Consider the following 26,459-nt stretch of genomic DNA (forward strand, 5'->3'; position numbering starts at 1 on the left):
CTTAAGCCGGCCACGTGATGCCTCCAGTACACAACAGATAATGTAGTTACTAAGGCTCCAAACTACTGGAGTGGTATTATTTTAGTTACGACCTACTAACAATTAGCCAATGCCACGGCAAGAAATTAGCATGGATTTGTTTGCCCTTCTTGTCATGACCCTGCCACTTGCCAAGCATAGTACTACTACTATAGTAGTAGTAGCATATATATATATATATATATATATATATATATATATATATATATATATATATATATATATATATATATATATATATATATAGCAGTGCTTTTCATAGATATTGCAAAAAGTTCAATGCATCATTCCACTTTGTCGAAAAGTAGAGGGGACAAGGAGACTTAGGGAAGGATTAGGGTCTATGAGCACGGAGCCCTGCTTTCTCAACACAAAAGGTGCAAGATTACCCCTGCTTTGTCATCACTGCTCATGATTCAGTTCCTCGGGGAGATCAATAATAGCACAAGAAGAAACACGCTTATTACAGTGTCTTTTGTGGCATGCATTCTTAATTCAGATCTTCCAGATGCCTAACTATCAGCAAGTTAAGAGACAATTCTTGGGCACAAAGGAGTGGTGATCCCTCAAGGCGGCTCCCTGTCTGGCTTAGATCGATTGCCGTTTTATCAATCATCATATCTAATCAAAATACCTGATAGCTAATCAAAATACCAGTCAGAACCCTGAAGTAGTTTTTTTAGATAATGGCGAGCCAAAAGTAGTGCTAGCAGGATGGACTATCACTGCAAGACTGAAACCTCTTTGCATTCCTAACTGCATCTTTGTCCACAGCATTGGTCTCTGTCGAATTCAGTTGTATCGTCGAATTACGAGAGGTTTCCTGGGTATAGACAGAAAAATCAGGTCACAGGTGATTCCACTGCAGTAAAATTTTAAAGAGTTTAGTTGAGGAAGTTTTTTGAATTTCAATTTTTGTAAAAATAAAATTCATGTTTGCTTGCACTCGAACATCACTGTCCAACTTTCTCCAATCTAAATAAACAGACAAATAAATGAGTAGGACTGTAGGAGTGGCGACTATAGCTTGTCTGTCGGTGGTGCATCCAGCTCTACATTTTCTTTCTTTAACTGGATTAAAAAAAATGCGGTTGTCTTGAACTAAAACTACACGCACGTGTGGATTGGAATGGTCTTTTTTTTTTATGAGGTAAATTTGTGCACGTGTAGCCACAAACGAGGTGAATTTCTGAGAGTTAGCTAGAGAATGTAAAATGTGGTGGCTCCTGATCTGAAAATGGGCACTTCAACTCCCCCAACTCCAAAAGGCAGCGTTTTCTTGAGTAAGAGTAAGAGAACAGCTTTCCTCTTGTGGCTAGCCTGCATTCTTTTATTACTATTAAGCCATTCTTTTATTAACCTATTAAAACTTTTCTTTTTCTGTTTCTGCCAAAAGAAGAGTTTCTGCGTCCGGAAGCAAAAGACAATTCCACGTGTCCATGGGTGGGCCCGCCGCTGCTCCGATTCCGTTCCGTTCAATTATTAATTAATCCACTAATAATCCGGATTACCATCTGCACTGCAAAAGCTTTGCTACAAATATAGAAAAAAAAATCATGAGAATACTCCGTATCCGAAGAACCGAAAATACGTAGAGCCAGGAGCCGATCCGCAGGGGAGGAGGGAGGGGCCCACACCAAATTTGCAACAACCAAAAAAGAAAAGAAAATCTCTCTCTCTCTCTCTTGTTCGTCTTCCACCTTGCCCTCTCCCCCCTCTCTCTCCTTTCCTCCGTGAGTTGCGTCTCCTCCTCTCCTCCCCTTTCTTCCCCACCCAATCCAATCCCTTCCTCCTCGCCTCCCCTCCCCGCCCCGACGACGCTGGCTTCCAATCCAATCTCCGATTGCTCCCGAATGCCTCCGCCCAGCCGCGGCCCCAGTCCCGCCCTAATCCCCACCCCGTCCCCTCCGCATTAGCCAATTCTATCAATCTATCCCCGCTTGCGGATTATTAGAGCGGACGGAGGGTTAGGGCACCAGCATCCCAGGCCGCGCATGGACGAGTACCACCACCACCGCATGGGCGCCGCCGCCGACTTCCGCCGCGACCTCGAGGACCTCGTCTGCGACCACCTCGGCGGTTGCTTCTCCCCGGCCCCATCCTCCTCATCCTCCTGCTCCGCCGCCGCCGGGGGAGGGGGCGGGGGCGGGGGCCATGAGCCCGACGAGGCCGAGTCCTCCGCCGCGCGGAGGCGGAGGCGGGAGTCGCGCCTGCTCAGCCGCTGGGTCGCTCGCCAGGCCGAGGAGGTGCTCTCCTCCATGGAGCGCGAGGTCGAGCGCCGCAACCGCGAGGCCGAGCTCCTCGCGCTCGCGCGCCTCCACCCGGTCTCCACCCTCGACCCCTCCTCCTTCCTCCTCTCCGAGCCCGCCACGCCGCCGCCGCGCCCGCAGGCGCCCTCGCCCACCGCGCCGCCCTCGCTCCTGCAGATGTGGCGCGAGCTCGAGCATCGCCGTGCCGACGCCCACCAGCCATTTGACCGCGAGCCCTCCGCGGACACCGCCGACCGTGACCGCGTGCGCCAGATCGCGCGCCGCCTCACCGACCCCGCCCGCGGTACAACTGCCGCAGCCGCCAATGGGGAGTGGCTCGGCGAGACGGAGAGGCAGAGGGTCAGGCTCGTAAGAGAGTGGGTGCAGATGGCCAGCCAACCGCGAGACTCCCGTGCAGCCTCGCGCAGGGATGAGCCTGGCGCCGGGGACAGGGACAGGCGAGGGGAGCCGCCTCGGCTGCGCGGCCGACAGGCGCGCTTGGATGTCATCACCCGGCTGGCCAGGGAGCGCCAGCGTGAGCTGCAGGGGATATCAGGCTACCATGTCGTGTCGGAGTTCCCTCGCCGCAGCCGCAACCGCATCCAGGTGGGATGCTCATGGCATTATGCTGCAGGAACCGCTTACCTGTGATGTATGTCATGCATGCACTTTTCTAAAATGTGTGGTTTTGCAGGGATTGCTTAGAGGGAGGTTCTTGAGGAATGGGGCGCTTCCGGTTGAAGAGGAGCGACCACTGTCTGTGGCAGCGAGAGAGCTCGGGCAATTGAGGCAGAGCCATCGTACGCCCACCTTAAGGTTAGCATTCCTTCCAATTACAAATCCTATGGTAATTTGAGCTATATTTTGATTTGTATCGCCTAGGTGAACGCAAGCATGTGCTCCATGCCCTTTCAGTGCTAATGGAACTCTAGGCTGGATAGCTCAATTGCATCAATTCGACCTGTTGTGTAATGCAGAATGTTCGGGTTCACTGCATTATTTATGTTATTTTGATAATTCTGATGTATGAGGTTTCAAAGGGAGAACAGTTGCTACTTGCCACTCCCTTCCATTAGAGTATAGCCTAGGACGTAGTTGTACAGCTTCATTTGTGTTTGTGGTCCCTTAGCATTCTGGGGTGTCTCATTCCTTGGTCCACTAGCACATTGCTTGTTGGCCCAGTTTTCCTTATCCTTAGTGGCAGAAGTGTTTTACCAGGGTAACAACACAGCTTCCGTTTGATTCTCTGAGCCTTGTTAACTCAGATTTATAGCTATGTTTCATGTCACTCAACATCTTTTAGTATCCTAACTACACTACAGGTGCTGTTCCTACAAATATTCTGTGATGGTAATCCACCATATTTGACCTAAAAGTCTAGTAAGCAAGGATTAGGACTTATGAGTTGCTTGCTTGTATCAAATTTCTCCATTATTAAGGAGCCAAGTCTGGAATTAGGAAAACATCTGCGTACAACCAACTAAAAGTATTGCTTATCTGGCCGTGACATTTGCAGATACAGCGTGATAAAACAGATTGGAGTTGCTCTTTTGGATTGGATGGGTGTTGATCAGACATTTAAGCTATTTCAATAATGTGAAAGAGAAACCTTGCATATAGCATCTATTTGTGTACATTTATAGCAAGTTAGTGTAATTCGATCATGCGATTTGTGCATAGTTTCATAGTGGTACTGAGATTACTTCTAAAATGAACCTGTGACCATCTACTATGGTGGTTATGTAACTAGTTCTCGAAAGGAAAATTGTAGGGAAGGTTTCAGGTGCCACTGCTGCTAACTATACTGGTCCTTTCGATATCAGGTCATTCTTGTCACATTATAGACTGTTCACCAACCAAATAGTCTTTTAAATGATACTGCAAAATGTATTGCTGATATAGACTAGCATAATCTGGAAGTTAGGGTCCCTGCACTGAATCCATGTCTTTTTGTAGTTTGATAGTGATACCAGCTATCTTGTACCAACCACATCCGCTCGTCAAGCTATATCTCTTGTGATCTTTTATTTACCTCCTTTTGCTGAAGAGCTCCTCTTATTCAGAGTATTGATAGCATAATATGATGATATGATCCACTCTTAACAGTAGAGTTGTTGATCAATGCAATATGTTTTTAATGGGTAAATGAATGACTCCTGCAAACAAGGGATAACATATCTTTTATTACTACCAGTCTTAGTTCTGAACTTCTGATACATCAGTACCATATATATATTTTTTATTTCTGTTCCTCCTATTGCTTCATTACCAATGTTATTCCTTATACCTTGCTGTCTCTAGACTCCTTCTACAAGAAGTATCATTTCCTTGTTTTTCATTGCCTTCAAGAAGCAATCTTGATGGTGTATTTATATTACGATATCATTTCTTGATGGGAAATCTACTTGACATTTCCATGTGTCTGATCTAGATATTACAAAGATATAATTTGTCAAAGTTAGAAATGATTGACTGCCACACCTTGTCGGTGACACTTTTTCTGTGTCCGGAGGGAATTTATCTAATTTTAAACGGTAGCACATAAAAAATATTTGTTTCAGAGTTGTTAAAAGAAGGAAAAAGTAGCAACAACAGGGACTACTGTTGGTGTTTATGTTCTCGTGACTTCTTTTCCTCTATATATTTTTCACAAAACTATAAGACTAATATAAAACTGTTCTGGTTGCCCTGCTTGTAGGCTTGACAAGTGTAGATGCTAGGAGAGAGGTATCCCTGGAAAGACACAATTACAAATTGCCAAACTGAGAAGGCTCTTTAGAATGTAGTTTATTTTTACACGAAATAGAAATTATTTTAGTAACATTAAAATGGGAATGTCAAAAGTTTTTTTGATGAACAGCATGCATCTTGAGTAATCTAAAAATTATATGTGTAATATCGATGTTCACACGAGCCTGATACCATAAACTGGAAATTGGTATTCTGCCTGTTAAGATGCTGACTGCAATGCAATTTACATCCTTTGAGTGTTCGTGTTCCGTCCTAAGTCCTTATCAATTAGAGCACTTGTTTGTGTTACTGTATGTAAGAATTTCAGACGCTGTTTCAAATTAATAGAAGGTGACATTGTGCTTTTTTCAGATCAGAGAGTGTTGTAAGTAGTCAAGATGTTAGCCAGTCTGATGCTTCTGTGCCTGAAAGTGGTAGATTACTAGGTAATGATGAAACCCAACGAGGGGCTGAGTCCAGAGCTTTTACTGATAGTGAGGATTCAGCCCAAGCTGTGCTGGAGAATGTGGATTTACAAGAGGTGGATGCAGATCGTGCTGAGGTACACTCTCCGAGTATACCATTGGATGACACGGTTGTGGTGCAAGAGTCTCTTACTCAAGGTGACAATATGAGGCAAGATGAGACAGAAGATGGCACGGGATTCTGGCAGTCATCTTTGGATGGCAGTCTTGATAGATGGCCCAATGAGATTGAAGAGGTTGCTGACAGAAATTGGGGAGGTAATGCACAAGATTTACACAGTGAAACTGTGGAGGATGACGATAGGGAGCATGATCATCTCCAAGAGGAGCATGATGACTGGCACGATGATGAGTCTCATGGTACCGTGGAAAACTGGCAAGACGATTACCAAGATTCCACACTTGATACAGGTCCTATCCCTAGGACCGAAAATAGATTTATCCCACCTGATGATGACAATGTGTACAGCATGGAACTTAGAGAATTACTTAGCAGGTATTTTGACCTTCAGTGTGGAAATTTCTTCTAAAACTCGTTCTTGATTTTCCATCTAATGTCATTCTCAAGCTATTTTCATGTCTTGAATTGCCAGGCGAAGTGTATCCAATCTTCTGAGTAATGGCTTCGGTGAAAGTTTGGAGCAATTAATAAGGTCATATGTTCAGCGGCGTGGTCATGGTCCCCTCGACTGGAATCTGGATGGAGCTATGCCCCCTTCTAATTCGCCAAATGAAAACCAGGAACAAGAAAGGAACACTGAAACTCGGCAATTCCAGGGTCCTGTCAACAGACCTGGCCTCGTTATTCCTCCTCCGCCTTTGCCACCGCGACAACCATTATGGCACAGAGAGCTGCGTCATAACAATTGGAGCAGCAGACACAGGGTACACCATGCAGATCCCGTGCGTTATCTCATTATTTATTGTTTGGTGCCTTTGTGTAGCAAGGAAAAAAATTGTATTCTTGTCCACGAGTGTTATGAGTAAAAAAAAGGCGATTGTGATCATGAGATGTGGGATTATATTTGTGGTCATGCCAGTGTTACTATGTGAAAAAGAGAAGTTCATCCTTGGGAATTTATTTGGTTGTGTTTTCTTGCAGGAATGGGATGCTATTAATGATTTGAGAACTGACATGGGTAGACTTCAGCAAGGGATGAGCAACATGCAGAGGATGCTGGAGGCGTGCATGGACATGCAGCTGGAATTGCAACGTTCAGTGAGACAAGAAGTATCAGCGGCCTTGAATCGATTTGCGGGCGCTGAAGGTTGGATGTTTTCTTATAGCATCATGATTGGGCTGTTCTCCCCTCCCACCGAACCCCCCCCCCCCCCCCCCCCCCTCACCATTGGCATTCATCGTGCAAGTATGCGTGCTGTATTAATTTGCCTTATTTTGTCTGTCAGGATTCTCGATGGATCTATCTGACGATGGATCGAAATGGAATCAGGTGAGGAAGGGAACCTGCTGCGTATGCTGCGATACGCAAATCGATTCTCTACTGTACAGGTGAGAAAACGCTCTGCACCCAAAGGTTCCTTGTAGCAGAGCCTATACGTGCACTGCATAAGGCTGGTGTATGATCTTAAAACCCTTTGGGCGATTGATGATGGCAGGTGTGGGCACATGTGTACTTGCTCCAAATGTGCAAATGAGCTAGTGCGGAGCGGTGGCAAGTGCCCTCTTTGCCGGGCCCCGATCGTGGAGGTGGTCCGTGCATACTCGGTAATGTAAAGTGGTGGAGTGGGAGTACATTACTTGATTACGGTAGGAAAGGGAAATAAGTTAACGGCAAGTGAAGTTTTGTTGCAAGTCAAGAAGCTTGTTCAGGGAAATGGGACAGAAAAAAGAAGAGGTCTCGTTTTTCTCTCTTGTATTTCTTCGTGTATCTTCTCTACAGGGGTGGGGGTGGGGGTGGTGCATATTCCTTGCCTTGCTGTTTGCGGACACGAGAAGGGGGCGTGCCATTGATTCTTGAAAGAGCTTACGTTGGGAAGGGAAGATGTCCTGGTGTAAGTTGTTTCGCTAGCTGTATATTCTTTCTTTCCTTTACACACACACACACACACACACACTCACTGATCCTCGACTGAACCGAACACCAGCAATGGAATGAATGAATGATGTATGCTCACTAGGTCGTCTCCTTGATTACTCTCTGCCTCTGATGATCCTGCTGATCCTTTGCCAGTGCTGTCTTCGTCAAGTACATCTATTTCTTTTTTTGAGAGGTCAAGTACATCCACTTGACATAGGAGCCGGAGGTTGTTGGCTGCTTAGCTCGCGCAGCTAGCTGCACGGGCCAAAGCCAAACCAAACGACGGGTCCTGCGCAACGGCCCATGTGATCCAGCATGGGGGCGGGGCCCTAGCCAATTACTGTACTTCTTGAGAGTCGCGCTAGCGCCGCCGCGCCACTCCCTCCGCCTCTCGCTTGCTGGCTCGCTGCACTCCCTTCCATCCCAGCCGTCTCCTCACTCTCACCAAATGTCGCCGCCGCCTCCTCCTGCCGAGGCCCGCCTGGCGATGATGGAGCTGGCCAACATGATCTCCGTCCCGATGGCGCTCACCGCCATCATCCGCCTGGGCGTCCCCTCCGCCGTCTGGGCCGGCGGCGCCAACGCCCCGCTCTCCGCCGCCGAGCTCCTCCCGGAGGGCCACCCGGACCCGTCCGTCCTGGAGCGCCTCCTCCGCCTGCTCGCCTCCCGCGGCGTCTTCTCGGAGCACGGGGCCTCCCCGCGGCGATTCGCGCTCACGGCGGTGGGCCGGACCCTGGTGCCGGGCCCCTCGGGCGCGTCCTACGCCGACTACGTGCTGCAGCACCACCAGGACGCGCTGGTGGCGGCGTGGCCGCGCCTCCACGAGGCCGTGCTGGACCCCGCCGGCCCCGAGCCCTTCGCGCGCGCCAACGCCGGCGTCCCCGCCTACGCCTACTACGGCAAGGACAGGGAGGCCAACGAGGTGATGCTCCGGGCCATGACGGGCGTGTCGGAGCCCTTCATGGAGGCGCTGCTGGACGGCTACGCCGGCGGCTTCGACGGCGTGGCCACGCTGGTGGACGTCGGGGGCAGCTCCGGGGCGTGCCTCGAGATGATCATGCGCAGGGTTGGCACCATCACCGAGGGCATCAACTTCGACCTGCCCGACGTCGTCGCCGCAGCGCCGCCCATCGCCGGTAATCATCATCATAGTTCATAGTTCTCTCTCCGCCCGTGATTCCTTCACACTGCACGAATCTCTACGCTGCCCTGCCATGCCATGTCTGTGAAACATCACGTGGGTTAGTGATTCAGAATCTCTGGTTCAGACAGACACAAGGCATCTCCACCGATTATCAATCTTGCAGTCAGCGAGCTGAATCCACTCGCTTGCTGCTTTCCTGGCTGTTGGCTTTACAAAACAACATGTTTATTCGTCAGTACTGGTAGTAGTAGATCTGCTGCGGTACCATCTGCCACGCCAAAAATGCTCTCTTTCCTCTTTCTTTCTCTCGCCTTTTATTTTTCTATCAACATCGAGTCATCAACATTCAACTAGGATACTGTTCATGTTGAGCGCAGGGGTGAGGCATGTGGGTGGAGACATGTTCAAGTCCATCCCCTCCGGCGACGCCATCTTCATGAAGGTATATAATAGCTATAGAACGCGCTACAATTTCTTCCCAAAGCATCCAATGCAATGCAGCCATATATAATAAATAAATTAACTAACCAAGTTTAATTTCTTCCCAAACTAATAATAATAAACTAAACTGGCAGTGGGTTCTGACGACGTGGACCAACGACGAGTGCAGGGCCATCCTGAGCAACTGCCACAGCGCGCTGCCGGCCGGCGGCAAGGTCATCGCCTGCGAGCCGGTGGTGCCGGAGGAGACCGACACCAGCACCAGGACCAGGGCCCTGCTCGAGAACGACATCTTCGTCATGACCACCTACCGGACGCAGGGGAGGGAGCGCTCCGAGGAGGAGTTCCGCCGCCTCGGCCTCGCCGCCGGCTTCACCGGATTCCGCGCCATCTACCTCGACCCATTCTATGCGATCCTCGAGTACAACAAGTGAAGTTGATCCAAGGATTCTTGTGTCTTCCTTTCCTTTCCTTGTGACAGTTGAGTTGAACACCACAAGTAATAATAAGGAATGGTGCTCTTTGAACCAGAGGGAGCATCTCTTTTCAAGCATCCTTTTGACAGCACCGGGTAATTTCGCATTAGCAATTTGCGATTTTAACTCCATCGATGACACTGACACGATCAGTGAAGTAAGGGCCCCGAGCAGAATTACAAGTACATTCGTCAACCCAAATATAATATATATATATAGTAGTCACGACAATTATTCTTAGACATGAAATGTTGAGGGATGCTTCTGTTCAAGGCAGCATCAGTTAACATGAACCAGAGTGAATTACACGCGTTATTCCTCCTTTTTATCATCTGCAGCAGCACCCTGGGGTTGACCTAGGGGTTTTGATTCACTCGCGCCCTGCAAAGACACAGTACACAATAAGCAATTCAGACCTAAAGCAAACAAACAATAGATGACACCCAAAATATGAACTGAAGTCCCTTCTGCAGAATGATACCACACAACTCAAGGATAATACCCATGTGTCTAGTTGTGACGTATCAAGTAAATTGTAAGTCTTTGAACAGAAGAATCGAATAGCTAGGCATCTGTGGTACTTTGTTAATTAATCACATGAATAATCTGGATGCTGAAATTGGCAGGGCAGTTGGGAACAAGCGTTTTGCGACGGGTAAAGGGCGGGAGAGTAGCATGAGCATGTAGGCTTACTTCATCGTTCTTCTTAGCTGCAGGTTTGTAAGGACAGGCAGGTGGGGCTCTTTCAGGTCTCCTGTATTCCCATCCGAGCAGCCGATACACCTTGCTCTGGAATATCAGTCAAGGCAGCAAATCAGTTTCCATACATGAGCAACAGAATGTTAGTAGAGCACAGAAGTCCGTTTCATCGGTATTGCAAAATGCGCAGTTAGCAAGGGCACCACTGTCAATTTTGGTTGATAAAATAGATGCGGCTCAGCAGAATCTAAACTATGTTCCATTCACATGATTGTGGCATCAGCACACAGTAGACCTGACTGACATTGCTGAACCACTATCCTGTATATGCATATTACTTTCGAAAGGAAAATCAATAACCTGATGTCTTCCCTACCTAAATTGAAAGCATGGATCTCATAGCGCTAGGTATTGGTTAATTCACTTGAGGAAAAACAAAAGCACTCTGAAGCCCTGCTGGCGAATCCTTGTATATGTCAAGGAGTGCAATCTCAAAGCTTACTTCAGAACTGTTATTGCTTATGGCTGCAAATTGGTGCCCCTAGGGGTCATCACCACATACACTATAGTACTATGTTGCCCTGTAATCCTTGTGAGTTGTGAGCGTGATAATTCACAACTGTAGGTTCGGTGCCACTTGTAAATTCATTAGATTCTGTTATTGCTACGCAAATAGAATGACAGAAAGTTCAAAGGAGACGATAGGAAACTCGGGTGAGCAGAATTGCTGGTGAGCAACTGTGATAATATAATCCTAGAAATCGCAACCAATTTGACAGGCAAAGCAGGCTTCGACCCTAGCTGGCTCATACAAATCACACAGAAATCAACCAGTTATTATTGACAACCATGTCTTCCCAGGAGCTAGGATCGCAGATCTCGTTCTCAAACGAATCGTGGGGTAGCAGAAAACATAAACTAGATCAGGAATCCGGCACAGCAAATGGATAGAAAGACACGCAACCAACAAATAGATCAGAAACTGCGAATCGAACAGATGAGGGAAAAGTAGCAGAAGGGAAGGAAAGGGAGATGGGGATATGCGATGTTACATACGAGGATGAGGTCGAAGAGGTAGGGGAGGGCGTTGACCACCGGGATCAAGAAGAGGGGCAGCAGGCACGCGACGCAAACCTGACCAAGCACATCCATGACAAGGTTGGGGCGAGAATTTGAGGGGAAACGCAAGAGCGATTTAGCTGGAAGGAACCGGGCGCCGGGGGACGAAGCTCACCATAGCTTCAGATCGGTCGGCAGCAGGATGCTTGATGCTTGCTCTGCTCGTTTCCTCGTCGTCGTCTTCGGGGAGCGGGTCGCCGATCCGAAGCGCTTGCGATGCGGTTGGGGGAAAAGACAAGTAAGACGGAGATGGGAAAGAAGAGGAGTCCACACACGGTGGTGGTGAGAGGTGGGTGATGAAGCGCAGAATTTTTTTTAAAGTTAAAAAAATTAAATTCGAAAAAGGGTGCCGATTTGGAAAAATTCCGAAAAGGGTACCTCCCGCCTGACCAACGGGCGGGAGGCGTGGGGCCGGACACCTCCCGCCATTAAAAGGGCGGGAGGTGCCTCTTCGCGAATAAGACTTTTCTTATTCGCGAAGAGACCCCTGACGCGGCCGCGGGGGCATCCCGCCCGCCCAACGGGCGGGAGGTGCGGGGCCCATACGGTGCGGAGGGGTATCCCGCCTGTTGGGCGGGCGGGAGGTTCCCCTCGCCCTATATAAGCCTTCACCTGCCCCCTAAATGCCCATTTTATTCAGCAAAAACTAGAAAAAAAGAAAGAGAGAAGAGGAAGCGGCAAAGCCCTGTTCACACGTCGGTTTCGAGCTGTAAGTCCTTTATAATTGCTATTTCGATCAATTTTGATTTACACGACTAATTTCGTTTATTTTTATAGTCATGCACTAGACGGTAATGGGATCTTCTTCTGCAAGAATGGAGCCTCAGACGTTTGGCGCCTATGCTCCAAGAACATCTCTCTCGTCAGGTTCGACTCCAGCTGCTCCGTATTCTCAGAGCTATACTTAGCATGCATGGTCGATGGGAGCTCCTGCACACGGTGGTCTGTTCGGTGTGCCGGACTGGGACGGCGGCTCCGTCAGTTTATCGGAGTTGGAGGACGGCGGTGTCGGGCCAGACATCATTGGCCCCTTCCAGACGCATGACGCTCCACCTCTACAGTCCCAGGATAACCCGTTCACGTCGGCGCCTCCTCCGCCTCACCCTCACCGTGCTCCAGATGCAATCATGTACTCGGAGGGGCACATAAGCTGACGGTCTAGGACTAGGGGGAGGACCAAGAGAGCGCGAGGATCGGGACAGGCGGAGTCGATACTTCTGATTCGGTGGACTCTGTATATTTAAACTTCTTTTTTTATCATACCATTTTAGTTTTAATGGCTTGATGTATCGTACTATCATAATATTTGGATTCTACGTTGCAAAACGTTATCGCTTAACCATCTTCGTACGAGTTTTAGATACCGTAATTTTCTTCGTAAAATTGAACTAAAATTTTATATGTATACAAAAGAGTATGGCGAATAAATCTTGTATTTAAAAAAAGTATAAATTTTAAGTAGTTTGTAAAATATAAATTCGAACAAAAGGCACATCCCGCTCGTTGCGCGGGCGGGATGCCTTTGCCGCCGCGGGAGGGGTCTCTTCGCGAATAAGAAAAATCTCTTATTCGCGAAGAGACACCTCCCACCCGTTGGATGGGCGGGAGGTATCCGGCCCCACGCTTCCCGCCCGTTGATCGGGCGGGAGGTACCATTTTTGAAAATTTTCCAAATCGACATCCTTTTTCGAATTTAATTTTTTAACCTTTTTTTAAAAAATTTCATGAAACGCACACACTGCTACTGGGCCCACTCTCGCGAGCCCATTATTACAGTGTTTCAAGCAGAATGGGCCGAAAAATGATGATGCAGCATCCTATTAGGCCCACTTGTTCTGCCCCCTCAAAGCCCTTAATCAAACCGCAGAGGCCCAGACCAAACCAACGCCCAGTAGAAGAAGAGAAGCGCGACCTCCGCCTCCGCCTCGCCGCCGGCGATGGAGCCGCCGCCACCTCCTCCTCCGGCTACCCCCGCTGCCGCCGTCCGCGTCCTCTCCCGCACTCCTTCGAAAACCTCTCACAACCCCTCCTCGGCGCCCTCCACGGGACCGGGCGCCGGCGCCGCCTTTCACGACGGCGTCGTCGCTGTCGGCTTCGTGGGCGGCGCGGGGACAGCCCGCCTCGCGGACCGGATCCTCGACGCCCACGTCTTCTCCCCGGGCGGCTCGGCGGGGAGCCTCGCTGGGAGCGTCAGGTACCACCGAGACGGCGACAAGAGGATGGTGTTCCTGCACCTCACGCCGCCGCCCACGCCGATGGAGGCGGGAGGAATTGGCGGCGGCGGGGAGATGCCGGAGATGCTCTTCATGTTCTCCGTGAGTTCGGATTCTTACTGTGCTTTTTGCTCGTTACAGTAGATGCTATCCTGCTAATTTAGTAACCTTGAAGTCAAGGCCAGAGCTTTGCCTGAATCGTCCGTATGTATAGGATCAGCCTGTTCCACTGGATCATGGCATATAGTTATTGGCACACTGAAAGAAAAGCTGGACAACTTGAGGATGTCGTTTTGTTGCCTTGGGTTAAAATTTCTTAGGTTTATACTCATGCTTCTGATAACTGCCATTGCTTAGCATAAACTAGTGTCATGGGAAATATAGCTTTACCATTTCATTCCTTTAAGCGATAAAAAATAGTGCACGAATGCTAGTGGATTAGTCAATTAGCTGCAGATTTCTTGATTGGTGATTAACTGAGCATGTCATCATGGTGTTTATATGTGTTTATCTGCTCCGAAAAAAATGATTTTATTGCTTCGTCGTGGCTAGCGCACCTATTTCCAGTTTCTCGTTTGTTAGGAGATATATGTAAATATAGATTACAGAAGTTTGGTCCTTTTTTGTGCACTTATAGAATTTGTATTGCATTGACATTGTTTGACAAACTACAGTTTATTGTAAAATTATCTGCTGGTTTTTCCTCCATTCTCTGACTGCGTTATAATCCTACTTCAAGCTTAGCTTTATTGTTTTCTTCCTCCAACAATTTATTGCCTCTTGATGAATTGACATCTTAGAGATGAACTTGTATAGTGTTGCTTGCCTGTGTTTAAATATGGCCAAGTTCTGGTTCTCTGACCATAGATGTTGTTTTATAGATTCGCGTGCCTCATAGTCATATTTCTAGAATAACGGGTGCCTTTGACTGCTCAAATGACTATGGTTCTGTTTCTTTGGGTTTGTTTGACAATTGTTAAATTCTAGGTCTGCCACATAATCATATTTCTGCAAGAAGGCTTCAGATTTAACACACAAACCTTAAAGGAGTTCCGACTGCTGCAATCTTCAAAGCATGCTTTCGCTCCATTTGTGAAGTCACTGTTAGCAGCTGCAATGCCTGCCAAAACTGTCACATCTGACACCCCAACACGAGCAACCCACAGGGCTTCCTCCATCTCCCCTCCAGCACGTCGTGGAGGTCACTCTGGGCGCCAGTCCTCTGCCATCTCACTTATGTCCGGAACCACTTCAAATCCTTCTGTATTGCCAGGCCAATGCATTCCTGTATTGCTCTTTGTCTTTGAGGATGATGCAGTTGATGTTTCAAGTGCTGCCACAAGTTCAGATGATATGGGTGACACATTTTCATCAAATCAGGGTTCTACCTCTGATGGATTATCAAAACAAAGCTCAACTTCAAAAGGTTCTGGTTCAGTGGTTATGCTTGCCCGGGCAGCAAACAAATCTGAGAGTAGTTCAGGCAAAAAATTGCATTCCTCATTAGAGGGACAGATTCGCGTCTTGCTCAAGAAGTGTAGAGTACTTGCTGGCATGGAGCCGGGACATATTGGCCCCAGGGGTCTAAGTAACATGAGTCATCATGTACCCTTGTTCTCACTTGATACCTTGAGGGTTGTTGCACTATTGGAACGGTCTATCAATAAGAAACAGGATCCATTAGACGTCATTGCAGGATTGTTTGAAGATTCCATGACCTCCAAATCACCACTGGATATTCTTTCACTGGAAAACAACTACCACCCAACAAACCATGATGACTTTCAGTTAATCAAGGACTTCATATTTCGGCAATCTGATGCCCTGAGAGGGAGAGGGGGGTATACAAGCAATGCTACTGCTGGGTCTGTTGCTGGTGTTGGCATGGTGGCTGCTGCTGCAGCAGCAGCAGCAGTGTCAGCTGCTGCTGGGAAACCAGTTAATGTTCCTGATCTCCCTAGTTTTGATAAATGGCTGTCCATAAGTACTTCTATCCTCACTGCACTGCTTAGTGGAAGAAATGCGCTGAGTGGTTTGTCTGAAAGCAAGACACATACAAGTCCAAGTGAGAAAAATGAACAACTTCCTGCTGGAGGATCTAATGCTATTGACATCACATTATCTTGCTTGCAAAGCAATAATGGGCTGAACATGAAATTTTCTTCATCATGGTGCCAAAGGGTGCTTCCAGCTGCTAAGGAATTGTACCTAAAAGGTTTACCTGCCTTTTACCCCACCAGCATGCATGAAGTACAGCTACAGAAGGCATTGCGATCCTTTTGCTCAATGGTTAAAGGACCAGCAGTCAGGTTATTCTCAAAGAAGCTGGAAGATGAGTGCCGGACAATATGGGAATCTGGAAGGCAGCAGTGTGATGCTGTTAGTCTAACTGGCAGACCATGCAAGCACCGGAGGCATGTCAATTTCTCTTCATCAGATGCAGTAGAGCAACATTCTAGTGGATATGTCTTCCTTCATGCGTGTGCCTGTGGCCGTTCACGTCGCCTTAGAGAAGATCCTTTTGACTTTCAGACAGCGAATGTGTCTTTTAATTGTTTCTCTAACTGCGAAGATCTACTACCTACGCTTGTGCTTCCGAGAGGTCGTGATGCTGGCTCGTTTTCAGTATCCTCTTGGCGGTTGGTGCGAATCGGAGGAGCAAGATATTACAAGCCAACAAAAGGGTTGCTCCAAAGTGGCTTTAGCCCCAAAGAAAGGTATCTACTAAGGTGGATGATATCTGTTGGTAAGGGGCAAGTGAGAAATGGCAATCGTTCTAATACTGTTACTTCGTCCACAAGATCTAGTATGAACCCTCAGACTCCTCCAGTAGTCACTGGTGAAGTAAAATCTGTCGTAACCCAAGTTACACCACAAATTAAATCTGCAAAGCTTGAAAATGCTGTAAAACAACCTGAAATGGAATCAATGAGCAACTCTGGTGTTAATTTTGGTAGAGGTCTTCCAAATTTTACCATGAAAAAGCCCTTTGCTGAAGTTGTTGCTGGCACCACTGCAAAAGATTCTGAGTTTCCCACTCTTCAACAAACGAGGCCACCAAAACCTGGTGGTCGAAAAGATGAGCGGCAAATGAATGTAGCAGACCAGACTAATGGCCGAGGTCATGTGGCTCTCAGCCAAGTGCCTCTAGCTGAAAGTGAACCTGTGAAAGTGAGCAGAAACAAGAGCAGTGAAAGTGCTGATGGGAAGCCCTTTTTACAGATAGGGAGCAGTATAGTTCCAGTGATTGTTGGAAATGAATCTAGAGAAACTAATCAACCAGTACAACAGTTCATTGTGTATGTTGGATTTGAGCACGAGTGTCCCTATGGGCACCGTTTCTTACTGTCAGAGAAGCATATGACAGAGATTGATTCTTCCTGTTTGCAGTATCAAAGACCATATGTAAACAAAGAAGCAGAAAGCAAGCATGCACAGAAGTTGGTCCTAAATGCTTCTGGTTTGGCAGCATATACAGTGGACATAAACAATGGACGGAAAAACAGTAAGCCACTGGAATCATCAGGGAGAAACAGCCAGCAGCAATCAATGCAGCTGAGGGTTGATGCACCGACCTCACAGCCTTCTCCTTGGCTTTCAGATCTACAGAATGACAAAAGGGGGGAGCATTATTTTCGAAACATTGCAGTTGATGATGGTGGAGAAGCATTTTCACTCATGAACAGAAACTTGCCAATATATATGCACTGTCCACATTGTAAGATGTCAGAAAGGAAGGAACATCAAGATGTAAAGTTTGCTGGCGCCGTGTCACAACTTCAACGAATTTTCATTGTAAGTTATAATTTCAAACTGAAGCTTTATGTTGTATTTAGATATGACGAAGTATCCTCATTCACACATTTACAGCAGGAAAAAGGATTTTAGATTCAAGTAAAGATGGATTTTAGCTGGTCCCTGTTTCTTGTAGTGTCTAAAGCTGTTATGTTATCTTTTCTTTCTACTAATGTTTAGGTTCTCATTAATGCAGGTGACTCCTGATTTCCCGGTCCTGTTGGCTAGCTGCCCACTTGTACAGTTTGAGGCAAGTACAGTCAGCTATATTCAGCATCAAGCATGTAGTTTACTCACCCATAGAGTAGTTATTTGGAAGACAATTTCTTTTAACCCAGATATTTTAAAGCGAAATTATCACTAAAGGACTTGCTTCCTTTTCCCTTCTTGCATCAGGGGTCATGTTTACCATCAAATGTCTCTGATCATGAGCGAGAAGGATTATTCAGTATTGGGTGTCGAGTTATCCTCCCACCTGAGAGCTTTCTTACTATGAGGCTTCCGTTTGTCTATGGTGTTGAGACAAAAGAGGGAAGTATATTTCCCCTCAAACACTTTGAGCAACAACCAGAGCTCACAGCGTGGCTGGTTGGAGGCACAGCTTTGCAAATTGTATCGATAGGGAACGCCACTGAGAAAGAAACCATTATGAAGTGATAGACATGTTATCTAAAGCTTACTGGTTCAGCCGTATCCTATTCGCATGCAGTGATATGCCATAGGTGAGATGATAATATTCTGTTCCTTTTCTCTCTCTCTCTGTTTTCTTCACTATACAATTTTTTGTCAGTTATCCTTTGTTTCCAGCACACAAGGCATTGAATAGGTCTATTGTTGGCATAATTCAAGCAGGATGGTTAGTTTTGCTTCTACTCCTGGACCGGTGCTGCCAAGCTGTCAATACAACTCTAAGCTTTCTTTCCTGCTCCATGCATTGAGAAATGGTGGCTTCGCTGATAAGTACATGAATGATGTACAATAGATGCACGCGGAGAGACTGACACAGGTACAATTGATAGTTCTGTACTTTCAACCTTTAATACCATAAGTACTTGCTGTTCATTGCTAAACACAATATGTGTTAATGATGCAGGTAATGGTATGAATAGGTGTCAGGTAAAGTTTAGGTGGTGATGTAGGGTCTGTTTTCTTGAGGATCAGTGGACCAATTTGATCCTTTGACTGGAAACTTTTGTACTAACATTAGTTCGGTTCGGCTGTGTAATAATTTTGGTCAGTTGATGTGTTGCGTTATTTCTAGGCTTTTTAAGAAATCTGACCTTGGAATATTAAAACAAGGAAAGGAATTTCTGAATGGCTTGCTGTAGAAATTGGTCGCCTGAAATGGTTTCCTTAATTAAAGTTGACTGATTCATCTATATCCCTTATTCTTGCATGCGGTTCAGGACTTTATGGCAGGCATGGAAAAAGGATGGATCAAAAAAGTGAGATGATAACCGAAAAAGCAAGGTTTTGCTTGAATATGGAGGAGGCTCCAGGTTGGCAGCAGCCGCTTCTGGTAGACCGGGGACTGGACTGGACTGGAGAATGTTGAAGGTGGAAGGAAACGCATGAACAACTCCTGTTTGACAAGTGTAAAGGCAGGCACGAAAAGGTGAAGACGGGATCACAGTCGAGGCGAGCCACTCTGTCTGTGCGCATGTTGATGACGCATCAAGGTCTGCCTTTTGTTTTTTTTTTCACCTGCAAAACGGACGTTTCCACGTGATGTGAATCATTCCAGAATGGGTGTTGGAAGCGTGACACGTTGGTGAAGTAATGCCACGCAGCCTGGCTGGAAAAGTTTCTTTCTTGCATGATACCATGGTCCGGTGAGAGTTGCTTGGACTTGGACAAGCAGCTGTGTGTTTGGGCTTGCTACCTAATGTTCTGCTTGGCCGATAACTGACATGGACATTGACTTGAAGTCTCTCCTCCCTACATCGCTGATACCACCAGATTGATGGAAGCTGATGTAAATGCAAACAAACAGCTGGTTGGTTCAGGCACCACACCAGCAGGTCAGATGTTCCTTTGCTCTGCAGAATCCATGATCCACAGGAACCGTTGGTAAGTACCTGTTCTCCATTTATTCAGAACGTCTAGTGTGCACTTTCATGTGTGTTCAAAGACCATTTTCAGCATGAGGATTGACCAGGGTTTTCGTTCATCTGTGACCTTTGTTGCTTGCACAAACAACTAGAAGCATGTGTGATGATGGTGGGAGCCCCTGGGTCTAGGTAACCAGCAGGCTCAGACGTGACGTGGAGCCTGGCTTGGAGGTTTTGCTACAGTTCTCGCGCTGCACCTGATGTACATAGGACCTGCAGAACGTGATGGTTATTTATCCAACCTCTACGCCTATATCTTCCAGAGGCTTAACAAGTTGGATTAAAGCTAACTTCATCTTGGTTAGAGAAAGTGAAACTAACTAGGAGGTGGTAGTGGTGGTGGTAGTACACAAGGCAAGCTCTTTCGTGGCTGCTTTTCTGACAGAGACGTTCTCCATGTCAAGTGATGTCCATGTGCTTTAAGAAAGTCATCCGGTCGAGGGCCTATGCTCATCGATCCAAGCTAGAGATGAAAGAGACTCACAAGTTAAGGCGTAAGTTCGTTCGTTCCTCGCAAAATTTTAACGGCGAAATTCAAGCACAATTCATATTAGCACGTGCGTCTTATTACTAGCCGCTTGCGTCGAGTGTTGGAATTGATGGGGGAAGAAATAAGTAAAAGAAGAGAAATTGGGATCGAGTTGGATTTTAGGGGCCGGGTATGGCTACGTTTGTTTCAGCTTCTAGCCGATTTGGAAAGATCGATTTTAAGAGATCAAATGACTTTTGAAACAGCTTCAGTTTTACTTAGGAAAGCTGCTTTAGAGCTATTTTAGAAGAAGCTGAAGCAATGCCAATCGGAACCTCACCTACCGTCCCGGTTTCAGTTGAACGTCAGCTGCGTGCGTGCCTTATCACAGACATCAACATGTGAGAGTGTCAACCTCCCACGTTTCCTCTCTCGATCAAACTTTTCTCTTATTTGCAACGTGCATACTAGTTAGCGTCTGACGCTGCGTCTGAGACCGGCAACAGCACTCACATCTGCCTCTCCGCACTGTTGACTCGTCGCTACTGGCGGCAGTGCTCATAGCTACCTCCCCAAAACCTGGTCGCTCTCGCCGGCAATTCGTGATATTTTTTTATTGCATTAGCCTTTTATTGATGTTGCATGAGGTGTTCTTAGATGTTTCAATATCTAATTTGCAAAGTGCTTATTCCTAGAGGGAAAAAAGTTTGAGATCAAATGCTGCATAAAACGTCTCCATTTGCTGTGGCGGGAATTTTTTTCTTAGAATCTTGTGAAGTTGATATAGTGAGCTTCTATATTTAATATATATTTTTAAATATTGTAAAAGATAATTATTGCGTTGCAACCTCGTTTGCTCCCTGCTGCAGCAATGGACGTCCGACGGAAAAATTTCCCATCGAACGTCCAAGCGAGCGCTAGCAACACCGATATTAGGGCACATCACTGTTTTCCTGTGGAGATTAATCAATCAATCAATTAGTACTTGCACGCATATGATCTATATATTACTACTTGGATCATCTAATATGGTGGACCCACACGCAAATGATGAAACTAAGGGCGTGTTTGGCATCCAACTCGAGAAAATTTCGAGCTGCTCATACCCAGCTCCAGAAATTCTTGGAGCTAGAGCTCTGAAGAAATCAAGTCTTTTATTGAGTGATTATATTTTTTAGATAAAAATAAGATTATAAAATATTTTATAAATTTAGTATGGATCTTAGAGCTGGAGTCGTGCCAAACAGAGTCTAAACTAGCACGTACTGCGTGGCCTGCATCCAGCAGCCACTGCACTTGATTGAAATGTTAACCCGGCCGGCCCATCTCGATCGATCGTGTCATGAGCCGCTAGTATATAGTATAATTGGATATCTATATAAATACGTGCAATGCAGTGACACCTCAGAAATAAGTCGTCGCTGGGCGGTCGACCATGTACTGATGCACCACAAATTAAGACGTACAGCTCACTACAAATTCATCGTCATTCACAACGCATAACGTACATCACTACCGCTATAATCAGGCACACATATAATAATATAATATATATATGTGCAAAGGACGAAGCAATTAAGAGAGATTATAGGGGAATTATTAATTAAAATCCCCTCTCGCTTATAGGTACTCCTCCATCACAAATTATTAGTCATTTTGTTTTTTAAGATGTAAATATTATTTCACATCTAGAAAAATTAAAATGACTAATAATATAATATAGTGCGGAGAGAGTATGCAATACGTGATCGAGGGGCATGTTGGCTAGATGCCTGCTGCCATGCTCACGTTGTGGCTGATGGGTGATGCATGCTGTCAAAGCAAGTGCATGTCACGGAAAGTATTGCGTGCCTGCCAGGCTTTTCCATCTTCATTCCCTGCTCCCATCGATCCTGCAGCTACCCCTGTACGTACTCCGATCAATCAGGTGCTGCATGCTAGCTTGCCTCTCAAACAAGTTAATTAAGGAGGCTAATTGCATTGTTGACGACGTTGGCCCGGCCGGGCGCCTAGTAAACTCCTCCTTCCCTTTGATTATTAGTAGCTGCTAGTTGCCTTGTTGTAATTTAATTGCAGGCAGGGAGAATGAAGGAACTTGCTAGCTTGCCAACAACACAATGCAAGCAGCTCCCGTCCATCAGCACGCAAGCTAGCAGCAACAAACAATTAAAAGGAGGCAGCCCTTAGTTTACTACTTGCATTGGTGGTGGAGAAACCAAACTGTACTGTACTGAGATCCCTCCAAATTAAGCATGCCGCATGGATGGATGGATGCATCACTGCTTCATATATATAGCTTCCAATTGTCTTTCTTGCTTGCAATTGTCTGCTCTGGCTGGCTGGCTGGCTGGCGGCCGACTTTACCCACAACCTAATTAATCTACCTCAAAGGGAAACGTACACCACTTGAAACAACAAATTAAACAAAGCTCCTCACAAAAGCTACTCCTCTGCTATCCATCCTACCTAGCTACCACCCACACCAATCTAACTGCTGCGGCATGCATGCTAGTATTATTTCCTACTTTCTCATAACACCAACGATATAGGTAATATGTTTCTCCTCTTCTTTTTTTTTTTGATAAAACATGTCCATTCATCTGAAGTGCATTATTCAAACAAGCCCACATGGATATGTATATATTTTTACCAAAAAGGAACAGGAAAAATTACCCATTCATCTGAAACAAATTCGACTGATGACGATGATGATGATGATGAAAAGGAGTAAACTAGGACACGCGGAAAAGGTGGATATGATAGTAGCAGGCCACAACATTGCATACGTTGCACCCATAATCTCTCAAGTTGCATTGAGAAAACAGTGGTGGCATGGCATTGTCACCCGGCCCTTTCATCACATTTCAGATTCAGGCAACACCCACCACTCACCGCTCACTACTACCCTCTGCTCTACTCTACTCTGCTCGCTCCAGGCCAGCAAGTGGCTGCCGAACCTTTCATTTCTTCAAAGCAAATAATTAACGGAATTCCAGTGCCAATTTCATCCATGGCCAATACTAGTATACATGTAGCAAATGCTAATCGCTACATACAGTACATTTATACGCTACTAGTATATATGTTCTACAGAAAAGAATCGAAAGAATAATCAATTCTATAAATATATGTTACAGCTTCATCCTTGATATATACCAATAAGAATAAATTGCAAGTATAATTGAGGATCGGAGGATGCATGGTAGAATTCATCCCCGCCCGGCCCCAGAAGAAGAAAGAAAAGAGATCAATTATAATCAGTGTTAATAATTAAGAAAAGAATTCATGAGGCCAGGCCAAGGCCACCCAGGGCCGCCGCTCATGTCAATCAATAATGGCAATCCACCAGTGCTGAGGCTGTCAGCATGAGCCCAGCCTTCTTGCCGTCGCTGAACTGCCCGAGGCCGAGCACCACGGCCGGTGCCGCCGCCGCCGGAAGCGACACCGACACCGACACGGCTTCCTCGTCGGACGGCGCCGGCAGGTTCAGGTCCAGCTCCAGGTTTATGCCCGCGCTCCCCTCTTTCTTGGTGTCCACGCCGGCGATCGCGGTCACCGCGCGCTCCGGCGCGTTCAGCGGCCGGTGGCGCCGCATGTGCCCGCCCAGCGCCTGCCCCGACGCGAACTCGGCGCCGCATATCGAGCACTCGTGCACCCGCAGCTGCTTGCTGCTGCTTATGGCGACGCTGTTGAGGCTCAGCGCGGTGGTGACGTCCGGGAACACGGCGACGTCCATCTGAGGCTGAAGGGCAGGCGGCAGCGGCGGCGGCGGCGACGCGGTCGCCATCGGTGGCTTCTGCTGCTTTATGGCGGTGCTGGCGGTGACGACGTTGATTGCGATCTCGTCGTCGGCGCCGGCGAGGCGCGGCTTCTTGTGGCTCGCGCGGTGGCCGCCGAGCGCCTGGAAGGTGGGGAAGCACTTGTTGCACGTCTTGCACTCGTACACGTAGAAGCCGGCCTTGACGCCGTCCACCGTGGTCGCGGCCTCCGTGTACTTGCGGCTGGTGTACCTCTCGCTCTTCACCGCCGGCGGCGGGGCAGCGGCAGGGGGCGACGGCTGCGCCTGCTGTGGCGCCGGCGCCGGCGATGGCGATGGCTTGGAGTCGACGGCGGCGTGGGCCCCTGATGAGCCGCCAGCGGCGCCCTGGGCGAGGAGGATGAGGCAGTGCGCCATGTCCTCCTCCTCGGTGGTGGTGCTCTCGGAGGACGAGGCGGACGACGCCGGCGGGTGGTGGCGCGGCCTCTTGGTGCGCTTGCGCTTGACGGCGGCGGCGAGGGGCGGCTGCTGGTGCCTGTCCAGCTCGCCGGCGGAGTGCTCCGTGGAGGACGTGGGCATGACGACGAGCGGCGGCGGCTTGGCGATCTCCCTCGTGTCGGGCACCTCCACCGCCTCCGATGTATGCATGGCAGGCCGCAGGCTGATGGAAGGAAGGAAGGAACGGAAGAGTAGTCTCTGTTTTGTGTGTGGGGTGTAGCTAGCTAGCTACTCCTAGAGGCTGCCTGCCTGCCTTTTTATTGGGATTGGGAGAGAAGAGGAAGAAGAGGAGGAGTGGGGAGGGCGTTTTGCTTTTGCATGAGGAGAGGTGCTGGATGGATCCGATCCACTACGGCTGCAATGGAATGCAATCAATGGAAAGGATGGAAGTTTCCTTTGGTATATTAATACACCATCAAGGCAAGCTAGGCTAGAGAGAGAAACTGGAGAGAGGAGTGTACTAGCTAGTTAGTATGGCCAAACCTGGCCGGCTTCAGCTTAATCTCTCTCTCCCCCTCTCTTTCTCTGGGAGGGATGGATGGATATGGCTAGATGCCTTGCCAACTCTCCCTCCCTCCCTCCCTCTCTCTCTCTCGCTCTTATAACCTCCATCCTCCTCCTTGTTGTAGAGAGACAGAGAAAACGAGGTTTTGGTGGTTAATTGCTCCTAGCACTATTGTTAGGGAGAGAGAGAGAGAGAGAGAGAGAGAGAGAGAGAGAGAGAGAGATGGCAATAGTGACCCGCACGCAGGCCGGCCGGCCGGCCGGCCGGGAACGAAGGTTAATTGGTGGTCGAGGAAGGCGCACGCTACCAAGTGTGAAAAATAGCTTGGAGCCAGCATGCTAAAGCTGCCTGCCTAATTCCTCTCTTGCGTTTGCGTCTCTCCTAATTTCTGGGCTCGCCAGCTAAACAAATGTGTAAAACATGCATCGATTCAACAGCTACATATATACCCTTAATTTAGCCATCTCCATCCCCTGATTTCTAGCTAGCTAAACTCTTGCCAATCGATACTTGGCCTTAATTCCAGTTTCAATATAATTCTGTGAAAGTGATGAGATGCTGGGTAAATTATTAAATAAATTTAAGCTTCTTCTTGAAAAAGAGAAGAACTTTGTGTTTGGCACCATACTAGCTAGCTATGTGGTGGGTTTGGGGAGGGAAGGCAAGGGATCTAAGCAGGAGTGGGGAGTGAGTAATACAGTAGTGGCAGCAATCTATTCAGCTGGCCTGGCAGGCAGGCAGCAACAAGAAGCCAAGCAAGGAAGCCTCTGCCTGCTCCAATATTCCATAGGAGTGATGCATGGGGTGTCCAGCTCCATGCATTTTCTGATGATGAATGATTCCTGGGGTGATAGTGTCCCACTGCAAGGCTGGAACCACAGGAAGGGGAAAAAAAATGCTCCTCCTTTTATTTCTCCACTTTAATTTTCATCCGCTAGCTGCATATCCCGCTATCTATTTATTTATTTTTTTAAAAAAAATGCGCTTCCTCTGGACTGCATCTACTCATAGTTTACATAATTTTGTGACTATTTTCCATAGATAAGCAAACAGACGCTACCCAGGCCAGTTGTTCTTATTACTAGCAATTTCCCATTAATCATGAACAGCTTTGCTTCTATTTTTATTTTTCCTTTTGAATAACTGATAATTGATCGTGAACAGCTAGCTTGCTTGGCAGTTGGCAACTAAAATCAGGAGGTAGTGAATGAAGCAGTGGTGGTGCAGCTACATGCAAAGCAGAGTCGCCGCCTGATTCCAATAATATTAATCACTTGGTTTCCATGCTAGGCTGCCTGCGTTTCGTACAGCAGTGCCACGCCACTTGGCGGGTTTAATGCCTTTCTCTTCCATAATATAATATCGATGGATTAGTTAGGGTTTCATATATTTTGCTAATTCGCTTTCTGTTTCTGAAAAATCGGATGGATTATCACACGCACTGCTGGACCGTGACAAGATAAGCTTGCTAGCCTTGCATGATGTGTTATGACTAGTGAGAGATAATAAGTCAACGATAGATGAAGAGGATGTGGGGGTGCGTGAGGTACTCCAGGACGCGTGATTCTTGACGTGAGGAAGGATCGATCGGACGAAGAACATCGAATTAATTAATATATTGTTATTTCCCTTGCTTGTTGTGTGTTGGGGACAACATGCAGTAAGCTAGGCTACTAGCCGATGCCGATGA

General features: G+C 47.3%; 5 protein-coding genes across 14 annotated transcripts; 3 read left to right on the forward strand and 2 right to left on the reverse strand.

The window, feature by feature from the left end:
- The first annotated feature begins 1,729 nt into the window (after positions 1-1,729).
- LOC112883265 lies at positions 1,730-7,658 on the forward strand. 2 transcript variants are annotated; one of them, XM_025948543.1, is made up of 7 exons: positions 1,730-2,894; positions 2,983-3,104; positions 5,391-5,999; positions 6,097-6,406; positions 6,606-6,771; positions 6,911-7,013; positions 7,121-7,638. In XM_025948543.1, the coding sequence occupies exons 1-7, from the start codon at positions 2,034-2,036 to the stop codon at positions 7,236-7,238; spliced, it is 2,289 nt and encodes a 762-aa protein (XP_025804328.1). In that variant the 5' UTR covers positions 1,730-2,033; the 3' UTR covers positions 7,239-7,638. The 2 variants fall into 2 exon arrangements, with proteins under 2 accessions (XP_025804328.1, XP_025804336.1); XM_025948551.1 differs by having other exon boundaries at positions 1,732-2,894; positions 6,097-6,388; positions 7,121-7,658.
- A 172-nt stretch (positions 7,659-7,830) lies between these two features.
- Positions 7,831-9,730, forward strand: LOC112883277 (caffeic acid 3-O-methyltransferase). 2 transcript variants are annotated; one of them, XM_025948563.1, is made up of 3 exons: positions 7,831-8,678; positions 9,064-9,128; positions 9,297-9,730. In XM_025948563.1, the coding sequence occupies exons 1-3, from the start codon at positions 7,991-7,993 to the stop codon at positions 9,603-9,605; spliced, it is 1,062 nt and encodes a 353-aa protein (XP_025804348.1). In that variant the 5' UTR covers positions 7,831-7,990; the 3' UTR covers positions 9,606-9,730. The 2 variants fall into 2 exon arrangements, with proteins under 2 accessions (XP_025804348.1, XP_025804353.1); XM_025948568.1 differs by having other exon boundaries at positions 9,262-9,679.
- A 49-nt stretch (positions 9,731-9,779) lies between these two features.
- On the reverse strand, positions 9,780-11,709 carry LOC112883293. Its single transcript, XM_025948579.1, has 4 exons — positions 11,537-11,709; positions 11,359-11,436; positions 10,297-10,392; positions 9,780-9,984 (listed from the first exon to the last, which is right to left on the reverse strand). The coding sequence occupies exons 1-4, from the start codon at positions 11,537-11,539 to the stop codon at positions 9,916-9,918; spliced, it is 246 nt and encodes an 81-aa protein (XP_025804364.1). The 5' UTR covers positions 11,540-11,709; the 3' UTR covers positions 9,780-9,915.
- A 1,592-nt stretch (positions 11,710-13,301) lies between these two features.
- On the forward strand, positions 13,302-20,034 carry LOC112891430. Of its 8 annotated transcripts, none has more exons than XM_025958345.1 (7): positions 13,302-13,736; positions 14,622-17,429; positions 17,626-17,679; positions 17,826-18,151; positions 18,279-18,435; positions 18,836-19,499; positions 19,633-20,034. In XM_025958345.1, the coding sequence occupies exons 1-4, from the start codon at positions 13,359-13,361 to the stop codon at positions 18,084-18,086; spliced, it is 3,501 nt and encodes a 1,166-aa protein (XP_025814130.1). In that variant the 5' UTR covers positions 13,302-13,358; the 3' UTR covers positions 18,087-18,151; positions 18,279-18,435; positions 18,836-19,499; positions 19,633-20,034. The 8 variants fall into 8 exon arrangements, with proteins under 8 accessions (XP_025814130.1, XP_025814086.1, XP_025814078.1 ...); XM_025958301.1 differs by having other exon boundaries at positions 18,282-18,435; positions 19,588-20,034; XM_025958293.1 differs by having other exon boundaries at positions 18,282-18,435.
- Positions 20,035-22,990: 2,956 nt separating this feature from the next.
- Positions 22,991-24,801, reverse strand: LOC112897976 (zinc finger protein ZAT5-like). The gene has a single exon (XM_025966414.1). The coding sequence runs from the start codon at positions 24,412-24,414 to the stop codon at positions 23,338-23,340; it is 1,077 nt and encodes a 358-aa protein (XP_025822199.1). The 5' UTR covers positions 24,415-24,801; the 3' UTR covers positions 22,991-23,337.
- Positions 24,802-26,459: the final 1,658 nt, after the last annotated feature.

This window comes from Panicum hallii, chromosome 1 (assembly GCF_002211085.1).
Source record: "Panicum hallii strain FIL2 chromosome 1, PHallii_v3.1, whole genome shotgun sequence".
Classification (NCBI taxonomy): Eukaryota; Viridiplantae; Streptophyta; class Magnoliopsida; order Poales; family Poaceae; genus Panicum; species Panicum hallii.